The sequence below is a fragment of the Ovis aries genome, chromosome 10 (assembly GCF_016772045.2).
Source record: "Ovis aries strain OAR_USU_Benz2616 breed Rambouillet chromosome 10, ARS-UI_Ramb_v3.0, whole genome shotgun sequence".
NCBI lineage: Eukaryota > Metazoa > Chordata > Mammalia > Artiodactyla > Bovidae > Ovis > Ovis aries.
This window is the reverse complement of record NC_056063.1, coordinates 11,423,482-11,448,876: the sequence shown is the minus strand read 5'-3', so window position 1 is coordinate 11,448,876 and position 25,395 is coordinate 11,423,482. Positions and strand designations below refer to the sequence as shown.

At 47.4% G+C, this 25,395-nt stretch overlaps 1 protein-coding gene across 2 annotated transcripts in view; it reads right to left on the bottom strand.

Annotated features, from left to right (window-relative positions):
• Positions 1-9,202, bottom strand: part of CNMD (chondromodulin) — a 32,108-nt gene extending 22,906 nt beyond the window's left edge. For both annotated transcript variants that reach the window (XM_004012041.6, XM_012184325.5), the window contains exons 1-3: positions 9,042-9,202; positions 8,469-8,609; positions 2,947-3,087 (exon numbers count right to left, since the gene is read on the bottom strand). In XM_004012041.6, coding sequence (XP_004012090.4) covers positions 2,947-3,087; positions 8,469-8,609; positions 9,042-9,194 — 435 coding nt within the window. In that variant the 5' untranslated portion in view covers positions 9,195-9,202. The remainder of the gene's footprint in view (positions 1-2,946; positions 3,088-8,468; positions 8,610-9,041) is intronic.
• Positions 9,203-25,395: the final 16,193 nt, after the last annotated feature.

Below are 25,395 nucleotides of genomic sequence, written 5' to 3'. Positions count from 1 at the left end.
AGCACCCCACCCTGCTCTGTGGCTATTACACCCGTTTTCCTTACTGTATTCCGAGCTGAGCCCGCTCTTTCTCCTTGACTACAAAACCCCACAGTGGTAGCCTCCCTTGAATGGAGCCTGCCTTACCTTCTGCAACAAGGGACCCGAACAACTGTTTTCTCCAATGGTGTAGAGCCTGGAGCCCTTCATTCAGTGCAAATTCCCTTTTCGGGGGCTCTTTCCCACCATCGGCTCCATACAGTCTTGGTGGGGTTAGCAGGGGAGGCTGCTCACCTACAGTTCAGAAACTTTCCTGCTCTGGGCCCGCCTGCATCTCCATCTCCCCCTCCTCACTTTCTAAGCTCCCTGCTTAAACCCTGGGAGCAGACCTGAGCACAGGTATGGTGTATCCTTCCCTGGGCCCGGAAGGCCCTGCCTCTGCCTCTCTGTGGTTGAAATCCTAACCATTCTTCCAGACCCGGTTCAACTGTTGTCGATAGCGAGCAGGACCATGCAGGACTCCTGCACACAAAAGCTTTCCGTGTCCCCCATTTCTCTGACTACAGGAAATAGGCTTCATTCAACCTCCAGGACCTTCCCTGAGTTCCAGTGGGCGGGTTCAAACAGCTTTTAATTAGGGAAGGGAGAGGATGCAGACGCCAGGGAGGGACAGTCCAGAGAAACAGTGGTGCAGCCTTGGGGCAGGGTCCAGCTCCCCCTCAAGGGATACACATAACAATATCTGTGAGTTGTTTTGCATATACTGAAACCCCTTCCTGGTGGGCTGCCCACAAGTACAGAGACCCCATCAGTTGGAACCAGAAGGTTGATGATGCTGACTCCCACTTACCCTACCACCAACCAATCAAAAGAATGCCCATAGCCAATCACACCCTCTTTGAACCGTTACCCTGAAACCTCTCACTAGCCCCTCAGGGTTGGGACACACAGTTTTGAGGGCATTAGTCCACTGTGGTCCCCTTTGCCTGGCAAAGCGAGCAGCTTCCCTTTGCTACTTCACTCAGAACTCTGTCTCTGAATATTAATTCAGTGTTAAGAGCTCAGAGGCTGGATTTGGCTTCATTGCCACCTCTGCAAAACCTGCTCCACCCCCTCACGGGCAGCGATGGTCTCCTCCACGAGGCCCCCCCAGCTCTGTTCATAGCTGCTTCCCAGCCTGACCCGAAGCCACTTCTCTGTGGATGCCCACCTCCTAATGTCCTTGGGAGAGGGGACAAGTGTCAGTCGTCTCTGCATACTCTGTGCTTCACACCATCCCTTGCGCATAGATAGTCAGCTCCCGCACACGCTTCCTGAATTTGACTGACGGTTTGTAATACAGGAGAAAGTACCACAGTGGCTGATTCATGTGTTTTCAGAAGTCCAGGCTTATTTAAACCCATAACAGGTTCTATCCATCAAAAAAATGTTCTGCTCACCAGTTCTGACTTAGAGAAATGTGGAAGCTATCAAAGAGAATTGATCAGTTTATAAAATATTTGTGGCCCCATTGGCCTCTAAGAACAAAACACAATCAATACCATTATTAGAACCAAAGGTTTATAAAACAGAAATATACGTTTGGGATTAAATATTTTAAAAGGACATTCCTGATATATACACATGTTGAGCGAGATGGATCTTTTCTTATTTATCTGCATAGCTACCTTCGCGTATCTTGATATTGCAGCATATCCTGCGTATTCAATTTTGTTCTGGATTGAATGAAAGATGTATGTGTGGGAGTCACATTTTATGATTTTATATTGAGCAGTGCAAAGAAAAAAACGCCTTTTACCTTGTCCTGGGTCTTGCAGTAAAAGCCTTTAATAGGTCTAGAGAAATTATCTCTGGGACTCGACCAGAACCATTTGCAAAGCTATGACCAAACGAAATGGAGCTGGGCACACACAGGACTGCAGAGCCTGTCCCCAGGGCAGAGCCCACGCCAAACATAGCCAGCCCTTGTCATCACCAAATAATGTCTAATATCAGCCGAGCTCTAAGGTTAGCTTCTGTTTGATATTCAAAAGGGCTTGTGAAGTGTGTTTGGGTATCAACAAGGGGAGTTCTTTCATTCAAATGAAAAGCATCTCTAGTTTTTCTCATCAATCAGAGGAAGACAAGTCGGTGAGATGTTTGTAGGCCAATAAACTATCAGAAGAGACATTATTTTTAAGAGCCTTTTTTCATGAGGAAGTCTCACCTACTCCATCTATAGATTTAACAGGAGAGCACAAACAGTGATGCCTCTTTCTCTTCCTAGAACAAGAAAGAGGATGAGATATTTATGGTGGCCAGCCAGAGAGGAGGCCTGGAGTGACACTTGCGTTCACAGATGTCCACTGAAGCATCCATGCATGGCTTGATGTCTCCAACTGTCTGTAAATTGAATTTTTGAAAACAAACATGTGTGTCCTTTGCAAAGGAGACGTGAATGTTTCATCTGTAATGGGCTCTGTTCAGACAGCAGATGATACACTAGGCGAATTTCTCCATGCTCATTTTCTGGATTAAACGGGAAATCTGGAGCACTGAGACGTGTGTAAATAGATCCCACCTGCTGTTGATTAGATTATTAGGTCATTAAAGTTTCCCTCCTCTCGATAACTGCCAGTTTTAGATCTTGCCACATTCTGGGAGACCTTGGGCATTTTATTCACTGTGTTAAGAAGGCTGCTTAGAGAAAAATAGCTCTTGCAAGTCTTTCTGCCAAGACTTTTGATAGCTCCAAGAACTTGTTTTTTTCAGTGCTAAGGTATTGTTTTTTCATTTTGAAAATGTCAAGGACAGACAGTGATCCTTTCTCAGAGAGAACAGGCAACATGGTTCAAGGAGGTTAGCGGCACCATTACTGCCATAAAAAGCAGTTCCCATTTGGTGTATGTGAGGGGCTTGCCTTCTCCCTGAATAGGCATCTCCCAGGCTTGCCTAGTTAAACTTCCTAAATGCATGAAATATACTTACATTCTGGAAATCATTAACTTCAACCGCTTCTTCAGCTCCACTTCCCATTTTAAAGGTCTCCAGGTTGTTCCCAGCATCTATTTCCATTGACCCATCTTGTAATTTCCCATTGATACTCATGGTATAATGGACATTGTAAATCTGGAAGTGAACACCAGAATTAGTGATGTTTTCCTCTTAGAGCAATTCAGGGCTTATCTTTATATAAATTAGCATTCCTGTGTCTCAGAGATACACTGAATCATCCTTAATAGTAAGACATTTATCTGGGAGGACTTCATTCATCCACCAATCACTTAATACAATGATTTCTTAAACAATATCTTGAACGTAAAGGCTTTGATCGTCTCTGATACTAATCTGAAGAGCTCAGTGGTTTGCAATCCTGGCGGCACATAGACACATCTAAGGAGAATCTTCAGCTATCACACCAGGGTTGCCTCCACAGGATGGATCAAATCACAACCTGCGGGGATGTGGCTTGAGCACAGATCTTTCTTTCTCTAAAGGTCGATTCTACTCTGCAGCCAGAGTTGAGATCTGTTGATGGATAAATGGACGTTGAAGAGGCAGAGGGTTCCCTGGGCTGTTAACCAAACAAATCTGCAGTGGCACCTCAATGTGAAGGTATTTTTAAAAAATCCTTCAGTCAAGACTTGGCATGGAGGGTGGTATACAGTAAGGACTGTGGCCAGGACTAGGGTATGCCTGAGATACAGCCACATTACAGAGAGCAAGGTCAACGTGTATGTCTGCCTTCGCTCAAAATAAGAGGGACCCCTATTAATGATGCTGTGGGACAGACATAACATGTCATAAGGCGTTGTTACGAGATGTGTGGGGGGAGGGGGAGAGTTTTGGCATTGTGCAGGAGCACTGGGCCAGGAATCAGAAAAACAGCTGGCTACACCATTTAGCTCCGCCTCTTGGGAGTTGCCTTGAATGTCGAATGATGAAGTGGGAACTTCAAAGGGGGTTTTCATTTATGTCATCAGAGCTCCAGGGTGTCACAGAGGTAGCCCAGAGCAGGTTCACAGACTGTGAGGTTCCTTTATCCGAGTCCCTCCCACCAGTGGTTCATCTGCAATTTGACCAGAGCAGCTTTGCTTCTGATCTGTTTCACATGTTGCCTTTCTGAGTAACATCTTGTTTAAAATCCTGCCATTCGAAAAACCCTTTTTACAGTGGACCACTGAATTACAGGATCCAAAGGGCTCTCTTACTCTCTCTTAAAAAAATATTTATTTATTTCTTTGGTTGTGCCAAATAAGTTGTGACACTCAGGATCCTCAATGTTCGTTGAGGCGTGTGGGATCTAGTTCCCTGACCAGGATCAAACTTGGGCCTCCTGTTTTGGGACCATGGTGTCTTAGCCACTGGACCGCCAGGGAGGTCCTCAACGGGGCTCTCTTAGTTTAGACATCTGGTTAGGACCCTGGTTTAAAAAGTGATTTACACGCTGCTCCTGACCAGCGTACTGCTGCTCTGCAAGAACCTTCTCTGTGCTGTGGGGTAGGAGGTGAGCTGCTCTTCTCTTTTCTTCCATTTTCTGACTTAGAAGCATATATATGTATATATTTATGTCTTCTGGAGAAGGACATGGCAACCCACTCCGGTACTCTTGCCTGGAGAATCCCATGGACAGAGGAGCCTGGCGGGCTACAGTCTATGGGGCCATAAAGAGCTGGACATGACTCAGTGACTAACACACTATGTCTTATGTATGATATCTGGTTTAGTGGCTAAGTTGTGTCTGACTCTCTCAACCGCATGAACTGTAGCCTGCCAGGCTCCTCTGTCCATGGGATTCTCCAGGCAAGAGTACTGGAGTGGGTTGCCATGTCCTTCTCAAGAGGATCTTCCCCACCTAGGGACTGAACCCAGGTGTCCTGCATTGCAGGCAGATTCTTTACCATCTGAGCCTCCAAGGAGGCCCATATATGGTACATAATGTATCTCTTATGTGTTGTATAAGATATACACTCTTCAAAGTAGAAGGAGTGGGAACTGATGAGGGCCATTAGCTACTTAGTGTCAGGTCCCTAGGTCAGAACTGCAAAGAGCTCAAATTCAACTCAAGTCAGATTTTTCGGACTTGAAAAATTCAATTCAAGTCAGTTATGAGAAATAGCTGACTGCCCCCATGGACAAACCCTGGGGAAAGTATCTGTCGTTATTGGATCATTACTTATAGAAAACTCATTATTGCAAGACCCACAAAGCGTTGTTTTATCAGCAGAGATGTAGAAACGGTAGCTGGTACCCTTGTAGGCATTTTTCTACCCGGGTAGAAAATCCCGGCATTCACCACCTCTGAGCACAGGTCCTCCCCTCCTTCTGATGAACTTCGCTTCCTGCAGGACACTGTCTCCCCAGCTCAGCTGATCATGACAGCCACTTCCAGGGGTTCTGGTTTAGGGGCGTGGGAGCGGAGCCCACCAATCTCTTTTCACTTTTCACCGTGGTGGTGCTCACCATCAGCCTGTTTGGGGAAACCTGTTTTCTTTGGCTGAGCCAGGGCTCCCTGCAGGTGAGGCTCAGAAAGCGGGCTCTGTTTGGCCCCTGCGCTCTCTGAGCAGCCACTGTTCATCTGAGTTAATTTTGGCTGTTAAGGCGTGCGTGGCGGACAACGCGTGTGTGAGTTTCTGCTGCCACAAGTGTCCGTCCTTTACTCAGGAGCTAAGAGGCTCTTTTTTTTTTTTTTTTTTTTAAAGCCTTGCACATAAACTTTTTACTACTAAAGTGATCCTGGATTTAAGAAATGAACTATTTCCAAATTCTTAGAAAATCTTAAGGAGACAAGATCGTAACACTGGAACAGTGGCTTGTGCGTCTAACTTGACTTTCTTCCATCATCACCCTTCTCCACCTTCCCCCTCAACAAAACACCCTACCTAACCAGGCCTGGGTATTGCATCCTTTTAATGGAGCTGCAGCCCCTGCTTGCCCCAGAGCAGCAGAGGGGGTTTGTGTCTTCCTGAAGTGCCTGGGGTTGGAGACTGGTAAAGAGTACTGAGCCCCAAGCTCAGGAGAAGGCTGGGTTGGTGAAGCAGTAATCACAATATCTGCTCTAAACTGATGGAGCTGTTAGCACCTAAGGCTATTTCTATTCAAGCACAAAGAAAGTTTATTATGTGCCAAAATTCTGCTCAATATGGTGCCTTTTACAGCCAAGGAGATTTGCTAATGAGCTTCTAATACAGCCTGGGTTCATAAGATAATTACATCATGTTTGGGACCAACGTCTCAAAAAATCAGGCTGAGAATAAAGGCCCCAAGCAATGATCTCATCCCCTCATCCCAGGCGCTTGGGTTGTCAGTTATCTCATATTGGTGGGAATTTCCCATATTTCAATGCCTTGTTCCATTGACAATAATGTGGATGAAACATGACCTCAATATTTGAGCCCAGTCACTTGTCCCCTCATTATTAACACTTCAGTGCTTCAGAGTCCTCTAGCTGATTTCCAGTAAACCTGTCCTAAGGGGATTTATCCACATGAAAGGCACAGGAGGTGAATTACTGCTGCTTCTCCTCTATAAACCAATACAGAGGGACAGAGGCATGGGTAATCTCCAAAGAGTGGGTGCTGCACTGGCTGTGGATATCTCTGTCTGTTGGACAGAGACTGACCTTCTCTGATTATGTTTCGTTCGGGCCATTTAGATTTGAATTCAGCAGACCTGTGCATGTGCTATGCGTAGATGGTACCAAATTTACTCCACTTAGTATTTTGTGATTTGTTTTTCAGACTTAAGTAATATGGATCAGCATGGAATATTTTGGGAGTTGAAAAAAAACACAACACACACACACAAAAACCCTACCACCATTTTCTTCATTCTCCTACCTGCAGAAGAGACAGCAGTAACTTGTATTGTTGGCAATAAAACGTGATTCACTCTTCCTCTGTATTTTTAGAATTTAATACCACTCTCTCGAACCAGACAACCCACCATCTTGCAGTGAAGTAAAAGTTATGATAAAAGGAGGCCCTACTCATTTTGGATGATCTTTCAATCTCTCTTTCTAGAAGCTTGTCAGTTAACCCTGTTTGCCTTGAATAATTAAATGCCAAACGGTACCCATTTAAATATATATCATGACCCAAATCTTTACCAAAAAAAAAAAAAAAAAGCAAAGCTATTTTTGTCCCCAAAGGACTCATACCATGGAAGTTTTGTCATCTAAAAGATAGCATTTACATTTCCCAAGGGGTGACAGTCTAAACCCTGCTATTAATGGAGATGGAGATACAGAAATGTTCAGATATGCTGCTTTCAAATATGAGCATCTGGCCCGGCTTCTATATTTAAAATACACAAATACATTAAGGCACTTTTCAAATACACATAAAACACTGTGCAATTCTGATCGTACAAATCGATGCTTGTAAATTTGATATAGTCTCTAAAACAGACTCTGCTAAATGGCATGCTTATCTACATTAGGCATTTGAGTTAAAAATACAAATTACGCAGTGGCTGCAGAAGATGTGGTGTGTAAAATGGTTGAATTGCTTTCAGCACCATTTTCTCTAAGTACTGGAATTCGCTCATGCTTTGAATTTCATGGTGGGAGAGAAAGGGGAAAACAGCAGTCACGGCTTCTCTGAGGGGAGTGATTAAGAAACAGCCCTTTGTGTGCACCCTGGAGAGGGAATTCTTTTCCATTAGTTGAAATCAGCTTACACCAGGCCTGGCAATGGTCATCAAGATAAAATGCTCCTCCTCCTTTAGATAAGTGAACAAAATTCCGAGTATTTAATGAACACCCTGGAATCTTGCCCATTCGGGTCAGAAGCACTTTTTATATTCCTTGAGAGCCAAGCGAGCTTTAACATAAAGAGTGGCGTTCATAGAAAGTAGGGCGGGAGTTAGTAAAACATTGACCATTAAGTCACGTGTGACCAGGCCAGAAATGATTTTTAAAGATATTGGCTATCTTTAAGGAAGTTAGATTTTTTTCCCCTTACAGCGAGAGAGTAGGGCAAATTAAAGCATGAGGAGTGAGAGGAGAGAGAAAAGAGAGAGAGAGGAGAGAAAAGGAGGGAGCGAGAGAGAAAAAGAGGACGCTAGTGGGAGGTCAGGTTCATCCCCTTATTAGGTCTGAATGTTCCTCCGCTACCTTTGTCCCAGATTCTTCAATTCACAGCTTTTCTCAGCTGGCAGAGGCCATAGTTTCATTTCTTCCTAAGGGTGAGTAAGGCGAGGCCAGAAGGGCCGTGCCTTAGGTGGTCCCTCAGCTGCTTAGTGGAGGCGCCAGGCTGCGATGCGCCTTCCCTGCGAAGGACTTCCCTGAAACCCTCCACTGTATCCCCCGGCTACACAGCTTTTGAAGCCCAGACTGGCTTTTCTGCAAAGTTGCCTGTCAGTGGGAAGCCACGTCGTGGAGTTGGATGGAAGAAGGGACCGAGGTGCCCGGGAGGCCCCCGAGGGGACAGCATCTGCTGAGGCCCCCGCGCGGGGGGACACGCGAGTGATCCAGGGGCCCCGGCCGCCCCGTGCGCCTCCGGACTTACGTGATTGTCGCTCCCCTTCCAGAAGTAGAAGGCCCCGATGGCCCCCAGGAGCAGCAGCACCGCCCCCGAAATGAGGACCACGGCTCCGACCTTGAGCAGCCGCGCGGGGCTGGAGGGCTTCACGGTCACGGCGGCGTACGCCTGCGGGCGGCCGGGAGAGGACGCGTCAAGGCTGCGCGCAGCGACCGCGGCGTCGGGGCGCGGGTGGGAATGGGGAACAGCGCCCCGGGCTCCTCCGGGCGCCCCGTTTCTCCGCGCTCCCCTCGCCGCGGGTCCCTGGTCCTCAGGCCTGGATGGGCGCTGAGCAGACTCTTCGCGGTTCAAGGTCGCCGCCCCGCGGGTCTGCCATGTCTTCCCCCCTCGACGCCCCCTCCTCGCTCCCTGCCCACCGTCCTCTTCGCGCGCATCTGGGGATGCCCCGGCCTCTGCACCCGCACCCGCGTGGGGCGCCACCCCAAGCCCACATCTGGGCGCCCGAATTGGCTCCCACCTCCCAAGCTCGGTGCAAATCGTAGACCCGGGGCGGCGGAGTCCGGGCCCCCGCAGGCCTGGGGGCCCCCGAGCGGTACTCACCGGGGGGCTGCAAAACTCGACGTCGTCGGGCCCCACCAGGGCGATGGGCACTTTGTCCGAGTTCTCCGTCATGACCGCGGCCGCCGGAGCAGGACACCGGGAGGCTCGGCTGGCGCCCTGGGCTCTGGCCTGCGGCCCCGACGTGCCGGGCATTTCAGCGCGGGGCACGCGCGCGCACACTGTGCCCTCCGCCTGGGCCGGCCCAGAGCTCCCCACCCCTCCTGGCGCCTCACCTCTGCCCTGCCTCCCCTCGCCCGCCCCGGAGCAGCGGTGGACGCGCCCAGCTTTCCGCAGCGCACGCCCTCCCCCAAGCCCCTCGTGAGTCTGAGTGTGGCAGGGTGGGGGAGAGGGAGGAATCCACGGGTGCTGAGCCCCGCGACCCCACGACATGCCCGATTCCCGGGACTCTTTCCGCCGTCCTCCGGGAGCACTCAGGGTGTCTGAGGCTCTGCTGGGCGCCTGGCTGGAGGCCCGTTTCCCGCAGTGAACTTGTGTGTGTGCTGGGGGCGCCGGCGGAACAGGACACAGACGGCGGGGTCGTGGGGTGGATGGGGGACGCCGGCCAAAGTCTGCGGGGTTGACGCCCGGCGGGTCCTGCTGGGTGGACCCGGGACAGGAGCGCGGACCCAGGTCTTAGCGATGGGCTCTCGTCCCAGGTTTCTCTGGGAGCCTTAGCAGGAGGCTCAGCAGGGAAACTGGAAGCCAAGCTGAGAAAGAGTAATAGGTTCTGGTTGATTAACTAAATAAGTTAAACAAAGAGATAAAAACAACAATGGCAACAAACACACCAAAAACACTGTTATGTCTAAAGAAATAGCCAAGTATCTATATATATACACACACACATAGTATACTATATATATAGTATACATTTTATACTATATAGAGAGATATATAGTATTAATATGTATTTTAACAGCAGAACAGGAGACATTTTTTTGCTTTTGGAAATGCCTTCTGCCAGTACTAGGACTCTACGTGTGTGCATGCTAAGTCCCTTCCGAAGTGTCCGGCTCTTTGCGGCCCCATGGACTGTAGCCTGCCAGGCTCCTCTGCCCATGGGATTCCCCAGGCAAGCACACTGAAGTGGGTGGCCATTTCCTCCTCCCGGGGGTCTTCCCAACTTAGGGATGCAATCCACACCTCTTAGGTCTCTAGCATTGGCAGGTGGGTTCTTTACCACTAGATGCCTCTGGGAAGCCCACCAGGGCTACATGTAACCTCATGTGAATCCAGGCTTCATGAATTGGTGTCGGGTTCTAGCTGTGTGCAGAGTCCCCGCCTGAGGAGTAAGGGGGTGCTGCAGGAGAGGGCCCGAGTCTTCTGAGCAGAGGGAGGGGGCTGGGCAGGGCTGCGGCAGGAGGAAGTGTGGGCTCCCGAGGCGCCGCTGATGAGGGGGCACCTGAAGATGGGTGTGCTGACAGCGGGGCCGGGCAGGGCTGAGGGGTGGGAATGACTGCGTGTCTCTGCTGCTGCTGGGCTGGGGAGGTTGAAGCTTCAGGCCTAGAAGGACGGGGAGAGTGGTGGGAGCCCAGGGGAGAGGAGGCCGTTGGGAGAGAGCTGATATGACTAATTTCAGACTTGTTGAACTTGATATTCAGTCACTCAGTTGTGTCCAACTCTTTGCAACCCCATGGACTCTAGCCCACCAGGCTTCCCTTTTCTTCACCGTGGCTGGAGTTTGCTCATCGAGTTTGTCCATCGAGTCGGTGATGCCATCCAACCATCTCATCCTCTGTCGTCCCCTTCTCCTCCTGCCTTCAATCTTTCCCAGCATCAGGGGCTTTTCAAATCAGCTGGCTCTTCGCATCAGGTGGCCAAAGTACTAGATGCTTCAGCTTCAGCATCAGTTCTTCCAGTGAAAATTCAGGACCGATTTCCTTTATGATGGACTGGTTTGATCTTCTTGCTGTCCAAGGGACTCTCAAGAGTCTTCTCCAACACCAGTTTGAAAGCATCATGGGGGGCTGGTAAAGAAGAGCCCGGGGACCATCCTGAGCCTGCCTTGGATTCAGACAAGATGCCACTGGCTGCATCTTCCAAGAGGTGGAAGGCGCTGGAAAACCTCCTTGCAGCCTGCAGAGGCTCAGCCCTCGGAGGCACTGATGCTGAGTTCAAGACCTCCTCTCCCCAGGGCGCTTGTAATGGGCGTTTCGGAAGGAATAAGAGAAGTCCCAGCCAGAGAAGTGGGAGGAGACCCAAGATGAAGGGATGCAGGAGGAAAAGGCGAGTTCAGGAAGGACGGATCCGCACTATCAGACGCTGACATCATGGGAGAAGGAGAGAATACACAGAAAGGCCTTGGGACTCCTCAGTGAGGAGGGCGCCCGAGCCAATAAGACAGCAGTTTGGTTTGCTCCATTTATTGGGCACAGAACACATGCTCCAAAGCATCATTGTGACTAAAAGTATTTGCAGCTCATACCGCAGACCAGGAGAGTTCCGAGGAATCATTAAAATACCACCGATGGAAAAACTGGGCAAAGGATGGGAACAGAGATTCCACAGAAGGGAAAATTCAAATGACTCTTCAACATAAGAAAAATGCTTGACAGCACTTATAAAAAGAAATGCACATTTAAAGTATTCCTTTGCACCTATCTGGCTGGTGAAAATAAACACCCTTGTTAGAACAGTCTATGGGAGAGCATGAGGGGAAATGAGGCCTACGTTGCTGTGCGTGGCTGAACTGGTGCAAATTTTATGGAGAAAACTTGATTCCAAAATGCAAAGTGTAATTTCATTTCTGTGGATTTATCCTACAGATGGGCTCACAGGCTGGAAAAATCCTCTCTATGCAAGGCTGCTCCTTGCAGCGTGTCTGTTAGAACAAAGGCCTAGAAACGGTTTCAGTGTCCGCAGCAGAGAACTCCTGGCACATCCTCACAAAGGGATCTTGGCAACAATTTGAAAGGATGAAGCAGCTTTGAATATACTGATGTAAGAACACACACCTAAGATACTTTAAGTGAAAAAGGCAAAGGGTAGAAAATGTATCTAAATGCCTCCATTTGTATTTGTTGTTCAGTCACTCGGTCGCGTCCCACTCTCTGTGACCCCATGGACTGCAGCACGCCAGGCTTCCCTGTCCATCAGCAACTCCCGCAGCTTACTCAGACTCATGTCCATTGAGTCGGTGATGCCATCCAACCATCTATCCTCTGTTGTCCCCTTCTCCTTCTGCCCTCAATCTTTTCCAGTGTCGTGGTTTTTTCCGAGGAGTCGGTTCTTTGCATCCGGTGGCCAAAGTGGCCAAATTTGTATAAAAAATACAAACAGGGGAATTCTCTGGTGGTTCAGTGGTATATTGAAAAGCAGAGACATTACTTTGCTGACAAAGGTCTGTCCAGTCCAATTATGGTTTCTCTAGTAGTCATGTGTGGATGTGAGAGTTGGATGAGAGCTGAAGAATTGATGCTTTTGAACTGTGGTGTTGGAGAAGACTCTTGAGAGTCCCCTGGACTGCAAGGAGATCCAACCAGTCCATCCTGAAGGAAATGAGTCCTGAATGTTCCTTGGAAGGACTGATGCTGAAGCTGAAGCTCCAATACTTTGGCCACCTGATGCGAAGAACTGACTCACTGGAAAAACAGGCTGGGAAGGATTGAAGGCAGGAGGAGAAGGGAACGACAGAGGATGAGATGGTTGGATGGCATCATAGACTCGATGGACATGAGTTTGAGTAAACTCCGGGAGTTGCTGATGGACAGAGAGGCCTGGCGTGCTGTAGTCCATGGGGTAACTGAGCTGACTCAGTGGCTAGGACTCTGCACTTTCACTGCCAAGGGCCCTGGTTCAATCCCTAGTTGGTAAACTGAAACCCCACAAGCGGCATGGTATGGCCAATGAATAAATAAACAAACAAGAACATATGTATGCAGGGCTTGCATGGTGGTCCAGTGCTTAAGAATTCACCGCCAATGCAGGGGCCATGGGTTGGATCCCTGCTGTGAGAAGATTCCGCACGCTGCAGGGCAGCTGCGCTGGTGTGCCGCGACTCTGGAAGCCTGCCCTCTACAGCTCACACTCCACAACCAGAGAAGCCCCCGCAGTGAGACTCTTGAGCACCACAGCTAGAGCGAAGCCCCCGCTCAGTGCAAGCAGAGAAAGCCTGCGCAGCAATGAACCCCAGTGCGCCAAACAGATGAATAAAAAGAGCGTGTGAGTGCGCACGCCCTCTGCAAAGACTCACAGAGGCCAACGGCGGGGCTGCCTCTGGGGAGAGACAGGGCCGCGGGGACACCCACGGGAGAAAGACGCTCCACTCCGTGCCTTTTGGAGCGCTGTGGGTTCTGTGCTGTGAGCACAGACTGACAGTTCAAAAGATGGGTGTATACGCCAGTCAGAATGTCTGCGATCCAAAAGTCTGCAAACAATAAATGCTGGAGAGGGTGCGGAGACAAGGGAACCCTCTTACACTGTTGGTGGGAATGCAAACCAGTACAGCCACTATGGAGAACAGTGTGGAGATTCCTTAAAAACTGGAAATAGAACTGCCAAATGACCCAGCAATCCCACTGCTGGGCATACACACCGAGGAAACCAGAACTGAAAGAGACACGTGTACCCCAATGTTCATCGCAGCAGTGTTTATAATAGCCAGGACATGGGAGCAACCTAGATGCCCATCAGCAGACGAATGGATAAGAAAGCTGTGGTACATATACACAATGGAGTATTACTCAGCCATTAAAAAGATTACATTTGAATCCATTCTAATGAGGTGGATGAAACTGGAGTCTATTATACAGAGTGAAGTAAGTCAGAAAGAAAAACACCAATACAGTATACTAATGCATATATATGGAGTTTAGAAAGATGGTAATGATGACCCTATATGTGAGACAGCAAAAGAGACACAGATATAGAGAACAGACTTTTGGACTCTGTGGAATAGGAAGAGGGTGGGATGATCTGAGAGAATAGCATCGAAACATGTACATTATCTTGTGTGAAACAGATCGCCAGTCCAGGTTCGATGCATGAGACAGGGTGCTAGGGGCTGGTGCACTGGGATGACCCAGAGGGATGGGGCGGGGAGGGAGGTGGGAGGGGGGTTCAGGATGGGGAACACATGTACACCCGTGGAGGATTCATGTATGGCAAAACCACTACAATATTGTAAAGTAATTAGCCTCCAATTAAAATCAATTAATTAAAAATAATAAATTAAAAATAAAATCTAAATTTGTCCAAAAAATGAGTGAATAAAATAACAAATAACAGTGAATAGGCAGGAAGAGACTGCTGCAAACGGAGACAATTCTTTTAAGAACTTTGGATTTAAGGAGGAGAAGAAAGTAAGGGGGCTAGACCAAGGGAGCTGGAGGGCCAAGGACATCCTCCCCAGCCTTCCCAGGTGGAGAGACACTTGAAAGCTGAAGGGGGATGGGAAAGGACGGGATGGACCCAAGAATAAGCAAGAAGGTCAGCCCTGAGAAGGAGAGAGGGTTGGGGGAGTAAGCGACCATGCGGATGCTCGGGGGACTCCTGGTCTGAGGAGAGTGATGTTGAGGAGAGGGTGGGAAGTGGGGTGGGTTGCAGGACCCTGCCTCCTTCACACAACAGATGATGCCTGTTCCAGGGGCGGCCCCGAACGTAGCTGCTCGGAGCTCAGAAGACAGGGGGAAGGGTGGGCAGGGAGACCGCTTGCATTCTCTGAGCACATTCTCCGAAAGTGGCATGTTTCCAACAGTTGTTAGGTTACACATTTATACGATGACGGTCCAGAGCGATGAAGAGACAGTAGAAACAGCAGCCTAGCAGCAGGTCTGGGGTGAAGGGGGTGTAGGGGTCCCCATTTCACAGGCGCGCTCCCCTCTGCCCACCCGCCTCCTGCCTCTAATCCCTGGGCTCATTCCTGGGCTTCAGGCCCCAACTCTGCCCTCGTGCCAGGCACTCTGCCAGGTCTGGGGACTTGACACTGAGCAAAGGAGACGCCACCCTGCTTACGGTGGAGTGGAAAAGACAATCTTAAGGCAAGCAGTCACAAAATAATGGTGTCCCCACATTCCTGATCAACGGTAATGAGGATTCACTGCAGCACCATTCACAAGAGCCAGGACAGGGAAGTAACCTAAATACCCATTGACAGAGGAATGGATAAAGATGTGGTGCATACATACAAGGGAATATCACTCAGCCACAAAAAAGAATGAGACCGTGTCATTTGCAGCTACAGGGGTGGACTCGGAGATTGTCATACTGGGTGAAGTAAGTCAGAGAACGACAAGATACCACGTGATATCACTTACATACAGAATCTAAAGAAGGATGCAAATGAGCTTATTTACAAAACAGAAATACAGTCGCAGATGTAGAAAACCAACTTATGGTTACTGGGGGGAAAGGTGAGGGGTTAACCTGGGGCACTGGAATTGACATATACACACTACTATATATATAATTGATAACTAATAAGGACTTACTATATAGCACGGGGAACTCTTCTCAATACTCTGCAAGGACCTGTATGGGCAAGAATCTAAAAAAAGTGTGTGTATATATATATATATATAACTGATACGCTTCGCTGTACAGCAGGAAGTAACACAACATTTTAAATCAACTGTATTCCTACAGGTTTAATGCAATCCCTATAAAAATTCCAATTTAATATCTATAAAATGTTTCACAGATATAAAACAATCTGAAAATTCATTGCTGCTGTTTAGTTGCTAAGCCGTGTCTGGCTCTTTAGCAACCCTAGGGACTATAGCCCGCCAGGCTCCTTTGTCCTTAGGATTTCCCAGGCAAGAGGACTGGAGTGGGTGGCCATTTCCTTCTCCAGGGGATCTTCTTGACCCAGGCCTGCTTGGCAGGCTTATTCTTTGTCACTGAGCTACTTGGGAAGCCCTTAAAATTCATACAGAATTACAAAAGTGAGCTGGAAGATGGTATAAAGGAACTCACCCAATGAGAAGAGGAAAAAGAAAAAAAAGAAGAAAAAAAAACCCCAGCATTTTGACTATATAGAGTAAGTCTATAGACAAATAAAAAAAAGGGAAGGCTAAAATAAACCACGTAGTAATGAATTGTAATTAGAGACATCAGTCTGAATTCATGATTGTTATGCAAAGAAATAGAGGAAAACAACAGAATGGGAAAGACTAGAGATCTCTTCAAGAAAATTAGAGATACCAAGGGAACATTTCATGCAAAGATGGGCTTGATAAAGGACAGAAATGGTATGGACCTAACAGAAGCGGAAGATATTAAGAAGAGGTGGCAAGAATACACAGAAGAACTGTACAAAAGAGATCTTCACGACCCAGATAATCATGATGATGTGATCACTAATCTAGAGCCAGACATCTTGGAAAGTGAAGTCAAGTGGGCCTTAGAATGCATCACTATGAACAAAGCTAGTGGAGGTGATGGAATTCCAGTGGACCTATTTCAAATCCTGAAAGATGATGCTGTGAAAGTGCTGAACTCAATATGCCAGCAATTTGGAAAACTCAGCAGTGGCCACGGGACTGGAAAAGGTCATTTTCATTCCAATTCCAAAGAAAGGCAATGCCAAAGAATGCTCAAACTACCGCACAATTGCACTCATCTCACATGCTAGTAAAGTAATGCTCAAAATTCTCCAAGCCAGGCTTCAGCAATACGTGAACCGTGAACTCCCTGATGTTCAAGCTGGTTTTAGAAAAAGCAGAGGAACCAGAGATCAAATTGCCAACATCCACTGGATCATGGAAAAAGCAAGAGAGTTCCAGAAAAACACCTATTTCTGCTTTATTGACTATGCCAAAGCCTTTGACTGTGTGGATCACAATAAACTGTGGAAAATTCTGAAAGAGATGGGAATACCAGACCACCTAACCTGCCTCTTGAGAAATCTGTATGCAGGTCAGGAAGCAACAGTTAGAACTGGACAGGGAACAACAGACTGGTTCCAAATAGGAAAAGGAGTACATCAAGGCTGTATATTGTCACCCTGCTTATTTAACTTATATGCAGAGTACATTATGTGAAATGCTGGACTGGAAGAAACACAAGCTGGAATCAAGATTGCCGGGAGAAATATCAATAACCTCAGATATGCAGATGACACTACCCTTATGGCAGAAAGTGAAGAGAAGCTAAAGAGCCTCTTGATGAAAGTGAAAGAGGAGAGTGAAAAAGTTGGCTTAAAGCTCAACATTCAAAAAATGAAGATCATGGCATCCGGTCCCTTCACTCCATGGGAAATAGATGGGGAAACAGCGGAAACAGTGTCAGACTTTATTTTGGGGGCTCCAAAATCACTGCAGGTGGTGATTGCAGCCATGGAATTAAAAGACACTTACTCCTTGGAAGAAAAGTTATGAGCAACCTAGACAGTATATTCAAAAGCAGAGATATTACTTTGCTGACTAAGGTCCGTCTAGTCAAGGCTATGGTTTTTCCTGTGGTCATGTATGGATGTGAGAGTTGGACTGTGAAGAAGGCTGAGCGCTGAAGAACTGATGCTTTTGAACTGTGGTGTTGGAGAAGACTCTTGAGAGTCCCTTGGACTGCAGGGAGATCCAACCAGTCCATTCTGAAGGAGATCAACCCTGGGATTTCTTTGGAAGGAATGATGCTGAAGCTGAAACTCCAGTACTTTGGCCACCTTATGCGAAGAGTTGACTCATTGGAAAAGACTCTGATGCTGGAAGGGATTGGGAGCAGGAGAAGGGGACGACCGAAGATGAGATGGCTGGATGGCATCACGGACTCGATGGACGTGAGTCTGAGTGAACTCGGGGAGTTGGTGATGGACAGGGAGGCCTGGCGTGCTGCGATTCATGGGGTCGCAAAGAGTCGGACACGACTGAGCGACTGAACCGAACCGACCGAATATGGATAGATAAATATAGAAATAGATACAGAAAATAACTCTATACTCCAATAAAAATAAAACAATGAAAGGAAAAAGTATAGGTACCCCGAGATAAGTAACCTCTGCTCTGCCTCGGGTGGGGCAGTCCTTGGGGAAGGCGTGCTTTGGGTGAGGACTGAAGGAAGAGCAGCCGTTCTGAGTTTGGGGCAGGGGCGGGCTGTGGGAAGCGTGGAGAGATGGTTAGCAGGCCTGGCAGCACTGAACAGTTTGGCATTTGAAAGAAGAGAGGTTGGACTTTGGAGAATGAGAGAAAGAGTGGTAGGAGGCGAGGCTGCAGAGAGGCAGTCATCTCAGACAAGACCTTGTTAAGGTTTGGATTTTTTCCCCTTGGTATTAGGAGGTCCCAAGGGGTTTGAAACAGCAGAATGGCATAATCAGGTTTGCATTTTAAAAGCATTGTTTTTATTACAACCCACACAAACGGATGATACATTTTTTACCTGAATACTTTCTGTTAGTATCATTTTGTATGTTTTCAGACACCTTTTCCCGGTAGTCTAGGCCTTGGGCTATATATAGGGAAATACTTTACCTGACTATGAAACAGGGCTCCACCTGAAATTCAAAAGCCTCTTTTCTTTCCTAGACTTGCCATATATTTGTGGTGTGACCTCCAATAAGGTTTTTCATTTCTTTGGTGCTCTTTTTTCTCATCTTTAAGATGAAAGGAAAGTCTAAAAACTTCTCAGTTTGTGACCTTCTATCAGTTCAGTTCCATTCACTCACTCAGTTGCGACCAACTCTTTGTGACCAGCTCAGTTCACCAACTGTTTGTGACCCCATGGACTGCAGCACGCCAGGCCTTGCTGTCCATCAGCAACTCCCGGAGTTTACTCAAATTCATGTCCATTGAGTCACTGATTCCATCCAACTATTTCATCCTCTGTTGTCCCCTTCTCCTCCTGCCTTCAATCTTTCCCAGCATCAGGGTCTTTTCCAATGAGTCAGTTCTTTGCATCACGTGGCCAAAATATTGGAGTTTCAACTTCAACATCAGTCCTTCAAATGAACACTCAGGACTGATCTCCTTTAGGATGGACTGATTGGATCTCCTTGCAGTCCAAGGGACTCTCAAAAGTCTCTCCAACACCACAGTTCAGTGCTCAGCTTTCCTCATAGTCCAACTCTCACATCCATACATGACCACTGGCAAAGTAATGTCTGCTTTTTAATATGCTGTCTAGGTTGGTCATAACTTTCCTTCCAAGGAGTGTCTTTTAATTTCCTGGCTGCAATCACCATCTGCAGTGATTTTGGAGCCCCCCAAAATAAAGTCTGTCACCATCTCCCCATCTATTTGCCATGAAGTGATGGGACCGGATGCCATGATCTTCGTTTTCTGAATGTTGAGCTTTAAGCCAACTTTTTCACTCTTCTCTTTCATTTTCATCAAGAGGCTTTTTAGTTCCTCTTCACTTTCTGCCATAAGGGTGATGTCATCTGCATATCTGAGGTTATTGATATTTCTCCCAGCAATCTTGATTCCAGCTTGTGCTTCTTCCAGGCCAGCGTTTCTCATGATGTACTCTGCATATAAGTTAAATAAGCAGGGTGACAGTATACAGCCTTGATGTACTCCTTTCCTGATTTGGAACCAGTCTGTTGTTCCATGTCCAGTTCTAGGTGTTGCTTCCTGACCTGCATACAGATTTCTCAAGAGGCAGATCAGGTGGTCTGGTATTCCCATCTCTTGAAGAATTTTCCGCAGTTTGTTGTGATCCACACAGTCAAAGGCTTTGGCATAGTCAACAAAGCAGAAATAGATGCTTTTCTAAGACTCTCTTGCTTTTTTGATGATCTAGCAGATGTTAGCAATTGGATCTCTGGTTCCTCTGCCTTTTCTAAAACCAGCTTGCACATCTGGAAGTTCATGGTTCATGTATTCTTGAAGCCTGGCTTGGTGACCTTCTGTAAGTCTATGTTTTTCCGTATAGAGAGTCATAGAAATAAAAAAATAAAAGATAATAGAAACATCATTTTGACCTCTGTGGACTAGAATGTCTAAATTGGAGAGGGAGCAAGAATAAAAGAGGTAGATATTTTGGGAGGCTCTTTTGTGGTCCAAGCAAGAGATGATGGTGGTGGTTGTTCTTGTTCAATCGCTAAGTTGTGTCCAGCTCTTTGTGACCCCATGGAAAACCTGAATGAACTTTTTGGTCAACCCAATATTAACAGAGGCTTCTTTGGTAGTTCAGCAGTAAAGAATATGCCTGCAATGCAGGAGACTTGCAGGAAACATGGGTTAGATCCCTGGGTTGGGAGATTCCCCTGGGGTAGGGAAGGGAAACCCACTTTAGTATTCTCACCTGGGAAATCCCGGAGACAGAGGAGACTGGTGGGCTATATAGTCCATGGGGTTGCAAAACAGACACGACTGAGAGACTAAACAACAAATAAGGACAAATGCAGAGTATAGCCTAAGAATTCTCAACACAAGGAGAAATGATTTTCCTTTTCTTTTTATTGCATCCATACAAGAAGATGGATGTTGGCTGAACCTATTGTGACAGTCACTCCACAGTCTATTTAAGCCAAACCACCACGTTATTTGCCTTAAACTCATACACTGATGTGTGAAAATTATTTCTCAACAAAACTGGGAAAAAAGGAATTCCATGGTGTCACTAAAACACAATCACTCCATTCAGGCAGCTGGCACCTCTCTAGAACTTTCTAGTGACAACACTGAGGTCCACTGAGGGGGCTGAGAGGGTCACAGTTGTCACGGGCAGTCAACTCTCGGCACAGCGTTCCAGTCCCCGCTTCCCTGTGCTCGTGGACTGGCTCATGAGCTCTGTCTGCTTTTCCTCTCTCGCTTCCTGCTGTCCAGCCAGTCTGGAGTTAGTGTGGGGAATATTTTTATATTGACGAAAAAAAAAATGCATTGATGGCAGATACGCTCCAGGAAAAAAAAAAAGAAGTTGCATTCCAATGCTAAATACGAGGGGTGGGTTTATTATCTGCCTTTTGGGATCGGCAAAGCAGGGTGACCTTCCCTTTAGTCAATTTTGAGTCTCTTGAATTTTCCTTGGTCCATGTAGATAGGTTAATTTTCAAATGATTTTTAACTACTCACCCCTAAGCCACCTCCTTCTCATCTGAATACCAGCGTGTCCAGAAGACATGCCGAGCATCGTGTATAGGTAACCGGAGCTGCAGTCTGTCGCTCCGCCTCTCTAGGCGGCTATTTCTTGGCTCGTTGGCTCAGCCTCACCTTTCCACTCTCAAGAACTGAAATCTCCCTCAGTGGAGCTTTATGTGGCAGTAAGCCCTGGGATAGAGTAGGAACATCCTGTGTGTCTGCCTGCCTCCCTCCAGCCTTGCCCCCTTCAAGCTCTTTGCCCCGTAGCTACATCAGCTTTTCTAAAGTGCAACTCACATCTCCTCCCACCTCTGCTCAAGACCCACAGTGGGTCTCAGTGCCCAGAGTCAAGTCCAGCGTCCCTCAAAGCACATCCAAGATTCTGGCCATTTTCCCCATTGCCTCTCTGTCTCGTTATTTGTCTGTTTCCCCCACCAGACAGTCATGTCAGCTTCTCAGGGGTCAGGACTGTGTCTTACTCACTGTCGTTCATTGGATAGGTACATAGTTAATTAATTAATGAAGGGAGAAGCTGTGCAAGGGCCAGTCATACCTTAGAAAATCTTGCTGGAAAGGTTCATGCTCCTCGCTAATTGCCTTTGTAGAATTATGAATGGTCACCGACCTTACGGCAGGAGCTACTTGTGTGTTCAGTGAACATCAGATTTAGCTAAAAGCCAGAACTCGTGGTTTTATAGAATTTTTTACCTTGCTATAGGCAAGGTAGTCTGAGATACCAAGGTAGTCTGAGAGATGTAGCTTGGATGCTGACTACTGGACTGCTTCAGTGATTTATGGGGATAACGATATAGAAAATGAAGTATTAAAACTAGCCTAAAAAGTCCAGGACCTATGATCATGGATCACAAGGAGCAGGGAGCAACTGGCATCTAAGTTGTACGACCTCGTGTTGCTGGGGACTGTCTTGTACATCTCTGGACCCTTCCAGTGTTCAGTGTTGTGTGTCGAACATGGTAGGTCATTGGTAAATGTTTATTGATGATGGTTGAATAGGGAATAAGTCTGTCATCTCTGTGTTGAACATAATTGCTCAGGGCAATGGAGACAGGAAACTCAGAAACTTCTAGACACTCTTCACAACAGAGCAATTACCACCTGAGCCCATTCACTGTGATTTGCCCTGGGTTTCCCCCCAGAGAATGGCTCATCCAATTAACAGTTTCTTTAAAATGACTCTAACACACCTTGCCTTGGCATCACTAAGGAAAATAGACCTTACTGATTTTGGTAAGTAACTTGGTGACTTTCAAGTCCCATCCATATGGGTTTTTATGGTCCTCCCGCCATGCTCATCCAGATACGTCTTCATATGAATTGTGGGAAATTCCTTCTACGAAGGAGGACTGTGGAAATAGATAGGGAGAGCCAATTGAAGTCTCTTTGTGGAGAGTAATAAAAACAGGAATGGAGAGCAGTGAAGATGGGGGCATCCTGAAGGGTTGGTCGTAAGGTCTATCTCCTTTTTATCATTGCTGAACAGCTATTGCGGGTCAGCCCACAGTGGGTGCAGTAAGAGGGTAGGATCCCTGCACAGCAAGTTAATCCATATGCAAACACGGTGACCCCAATTGCTTTGCAATAGAGAGCCACATGGCCTGTGCCCTTAAAATACATCATTTGGGCAGCTGCCAGCAGGCTGATTTATCCCAGATGGCCAGAAACAGCCCTGAGATCATCAGCGCTTTTGTTAATTGGGAGAGAGGGGCAGAGGAATTAAGATATTCCTGGGCACCAAGCATTCATTAGCCACCTGGCCTCCCTAAATTATGAGCCTGCCATGATTTTCCCAGTGCTTCGACTGAAATTTTAATATTTGGAATGTATTAATAACTGGGAACATGTCATTCCCTAAATAAGCAATGCCCTTCTGGACTCGCTGGAGAAAGGAGCCCAGAGAATGGTCACACTGCATGGATACTGGCCGTCCAGGGAGATGAGCAGCGTAGGGGTGACCCTGGAAGTCCAATCCATAGCAGCAAATACAAACAGATGGGACGCATGAATGGACCTCTGGGTACTGCCCCTGATTCCTATCCGCTTGTTCTATTAACATTAAAACAGCACCTTAACAGGACCTATCCAAGGAAAAATAGCGAAACAGATGAGATAACAGCAGCTAACAATTCTAGTGCACTTGGTCTGCAAAATCACAATGCCATGCAGATTATACCTAGGACCCTTCAGAGTAACCCCATGGGACACTGTTACCATCCCTTGGGGATTTATGCTTTCCCAGGACTCTTCTGTTTACGTGTTTATCCTTCATACCTACAATAGTTCCCGGCACATAGTAGCTGCTTAATAAAATCCGGTGGCTGAATGGCTGAGTCCTCATTTTAGAGGAGGCAGCTGAGGTGGGGCACAGTTAGTAACCTGTCTGAGTTGCCCAGCTTTAGAAAGTGACAGAGCCAGGGTTCCAGCCTTATGTGCTGTCCTCAGGCATCCCCTTGTTCCAGATGCTCAGAGACCCATCCGCCTGCCATTTAGCTCTGTCTCTCTTAGTGCTCCCGTCTCCAGTGCTCTGCCATGAATTAAACGTTGTGTGTTCCCCCTCGCCCAGTTCACATGTTGAAGTTCTGGTCCCCATGGGATGGTACTTGGAAGCAGGGCCTTTGGAAAGTATGTTTTTGCTGTTCAGTCACTAACTGGTGTCTGATTCTGCAACCCCATGGATGGCAGCACACCAGGCTTCCGTGTCCTTCACCATCTCCTGCATCCTGCTTGAACTCATGTCCATTGAGTCGGTGATGCCAGCCAACCATCTCATCCTCTGTTGCCCCCTTCTCCTCCTGCCCTCAACCTTTCCCAGCATCAGGATCTTTTCAAATGAGTCAGTTCTTTGCATCAGGTGGCCAAAGTATTGGAGTTTCAACTTCAGCATCAGTCCTTCCAGTGGATATTCTGGATTGATTTCCTTTAGAATTGACTGGTTTGATCTCCTTGCAGTCTAAGGGACTCTAAAGAGTCTTCTCCAGCACCACAATTCGAAAGCAGCTGGGTTGGTTAAAAGTTCGTTTGGGTTTTCCCATGACATCTTACAAAAACCTGAATGAACTTTTTGGATAACCCAGTAATTAGGTCTGGATGAGGTCATGATGATGGGCCCAATGATGGGATCAGTGACTCTACAAGAAGAGGAAGGGACAGGAGAGCTCACTCTCCACCTTGTGAGGACGCAGCAAGAAGGCCATCTGCAAGGCAGTAAGAGGGTCTCCAGGAATGGAATCTGCCAGCAACTTGCTTTTGGACTTTCCAGTCTCCAGAACTATGAGAAATAAATGTGTGTTACCTAAGCCACCCTGACGGTGGTGTTTCGTCATGGCAGCCTCAACAGATACTCTTCAGACAACCCTCCAGGCACACCCGTCAGCATCTCCTGTCCCCTATCTCACTCACTGAAAGCTCTGCTTCTGCCCTTCAGCATCAGCTGGTGACACAGTCAGCTTCCCGCCTCCCCTTCTCACCCTCCCACCCTGCCACATCTGTGTTGGATATCAGAGTTTACAGAGAGTTCACACATGTGATCTCTCATGATGTTCAAAACCAACTTGTGAAACAGGAAGCACAGTGCCTGTTATCCCCATTTTACAGAAAGATAAACTGAGGCTTGGCAGGAGCCAGTGACTGCCCGTGACCACACAGCGAGGATGAGGACTCCACTCTCGGACGCGCTTAGCCCAGCACTCCTTTCCCAGACCCACATTGTGGATAATGTCATAATGTGTCATTTCACCCAAAAGCAGGTCACCTCGTAACCTGAGAGAAGGCTGATGAGAAGGGTGTCAACTCCAATGAGTGACTCTCCTATGGCAGCATTTTTGGCCGGTGACCTCAGATTGGGGGGTATCTTAAAGGACTTCAAGTTGGCAGGTGTATGTCTTTCCTATACCTAAGCCAAGGCAGGAGCATGCATCTGAAAACCTCCCAAAATCTGCCAACTGGTTCACTTGTCCACCCTGCATACCTGATTGGCCTTCAAGCCCTGACCATTCTAAGCATCACCTGCCTTGGCCTCCTGAACACCCCCATCACATATGTTATACCTGCTTCAAAGCTTCACCCTGCCCTCCCAGGACTATTGCTGGGGCTTCCCAACTGGACCCCTGCTATTCCTTTACCTTGCCCAGGCCTCCTCTCATGCTGGGGACAAAATGATCTGTCTGAATAGCGGATCCAATGACCCCATCCTCCTGCTTAAAAAACTGTGCTTGAAAGCTTTAAGACATATATCCGATAGAAGTTAAAAAGGAAAGATAACAGAAATTTTAAAAACCTTTCTTTGTGGCTGGGGAGAGTTGAAAATTGTTTTACTCTTAAAAAAAAAAACAACTCCCCTTTTACTTTCCTTTAGAGAGTAAGCTCATTGTGAGCAGAATTTTATT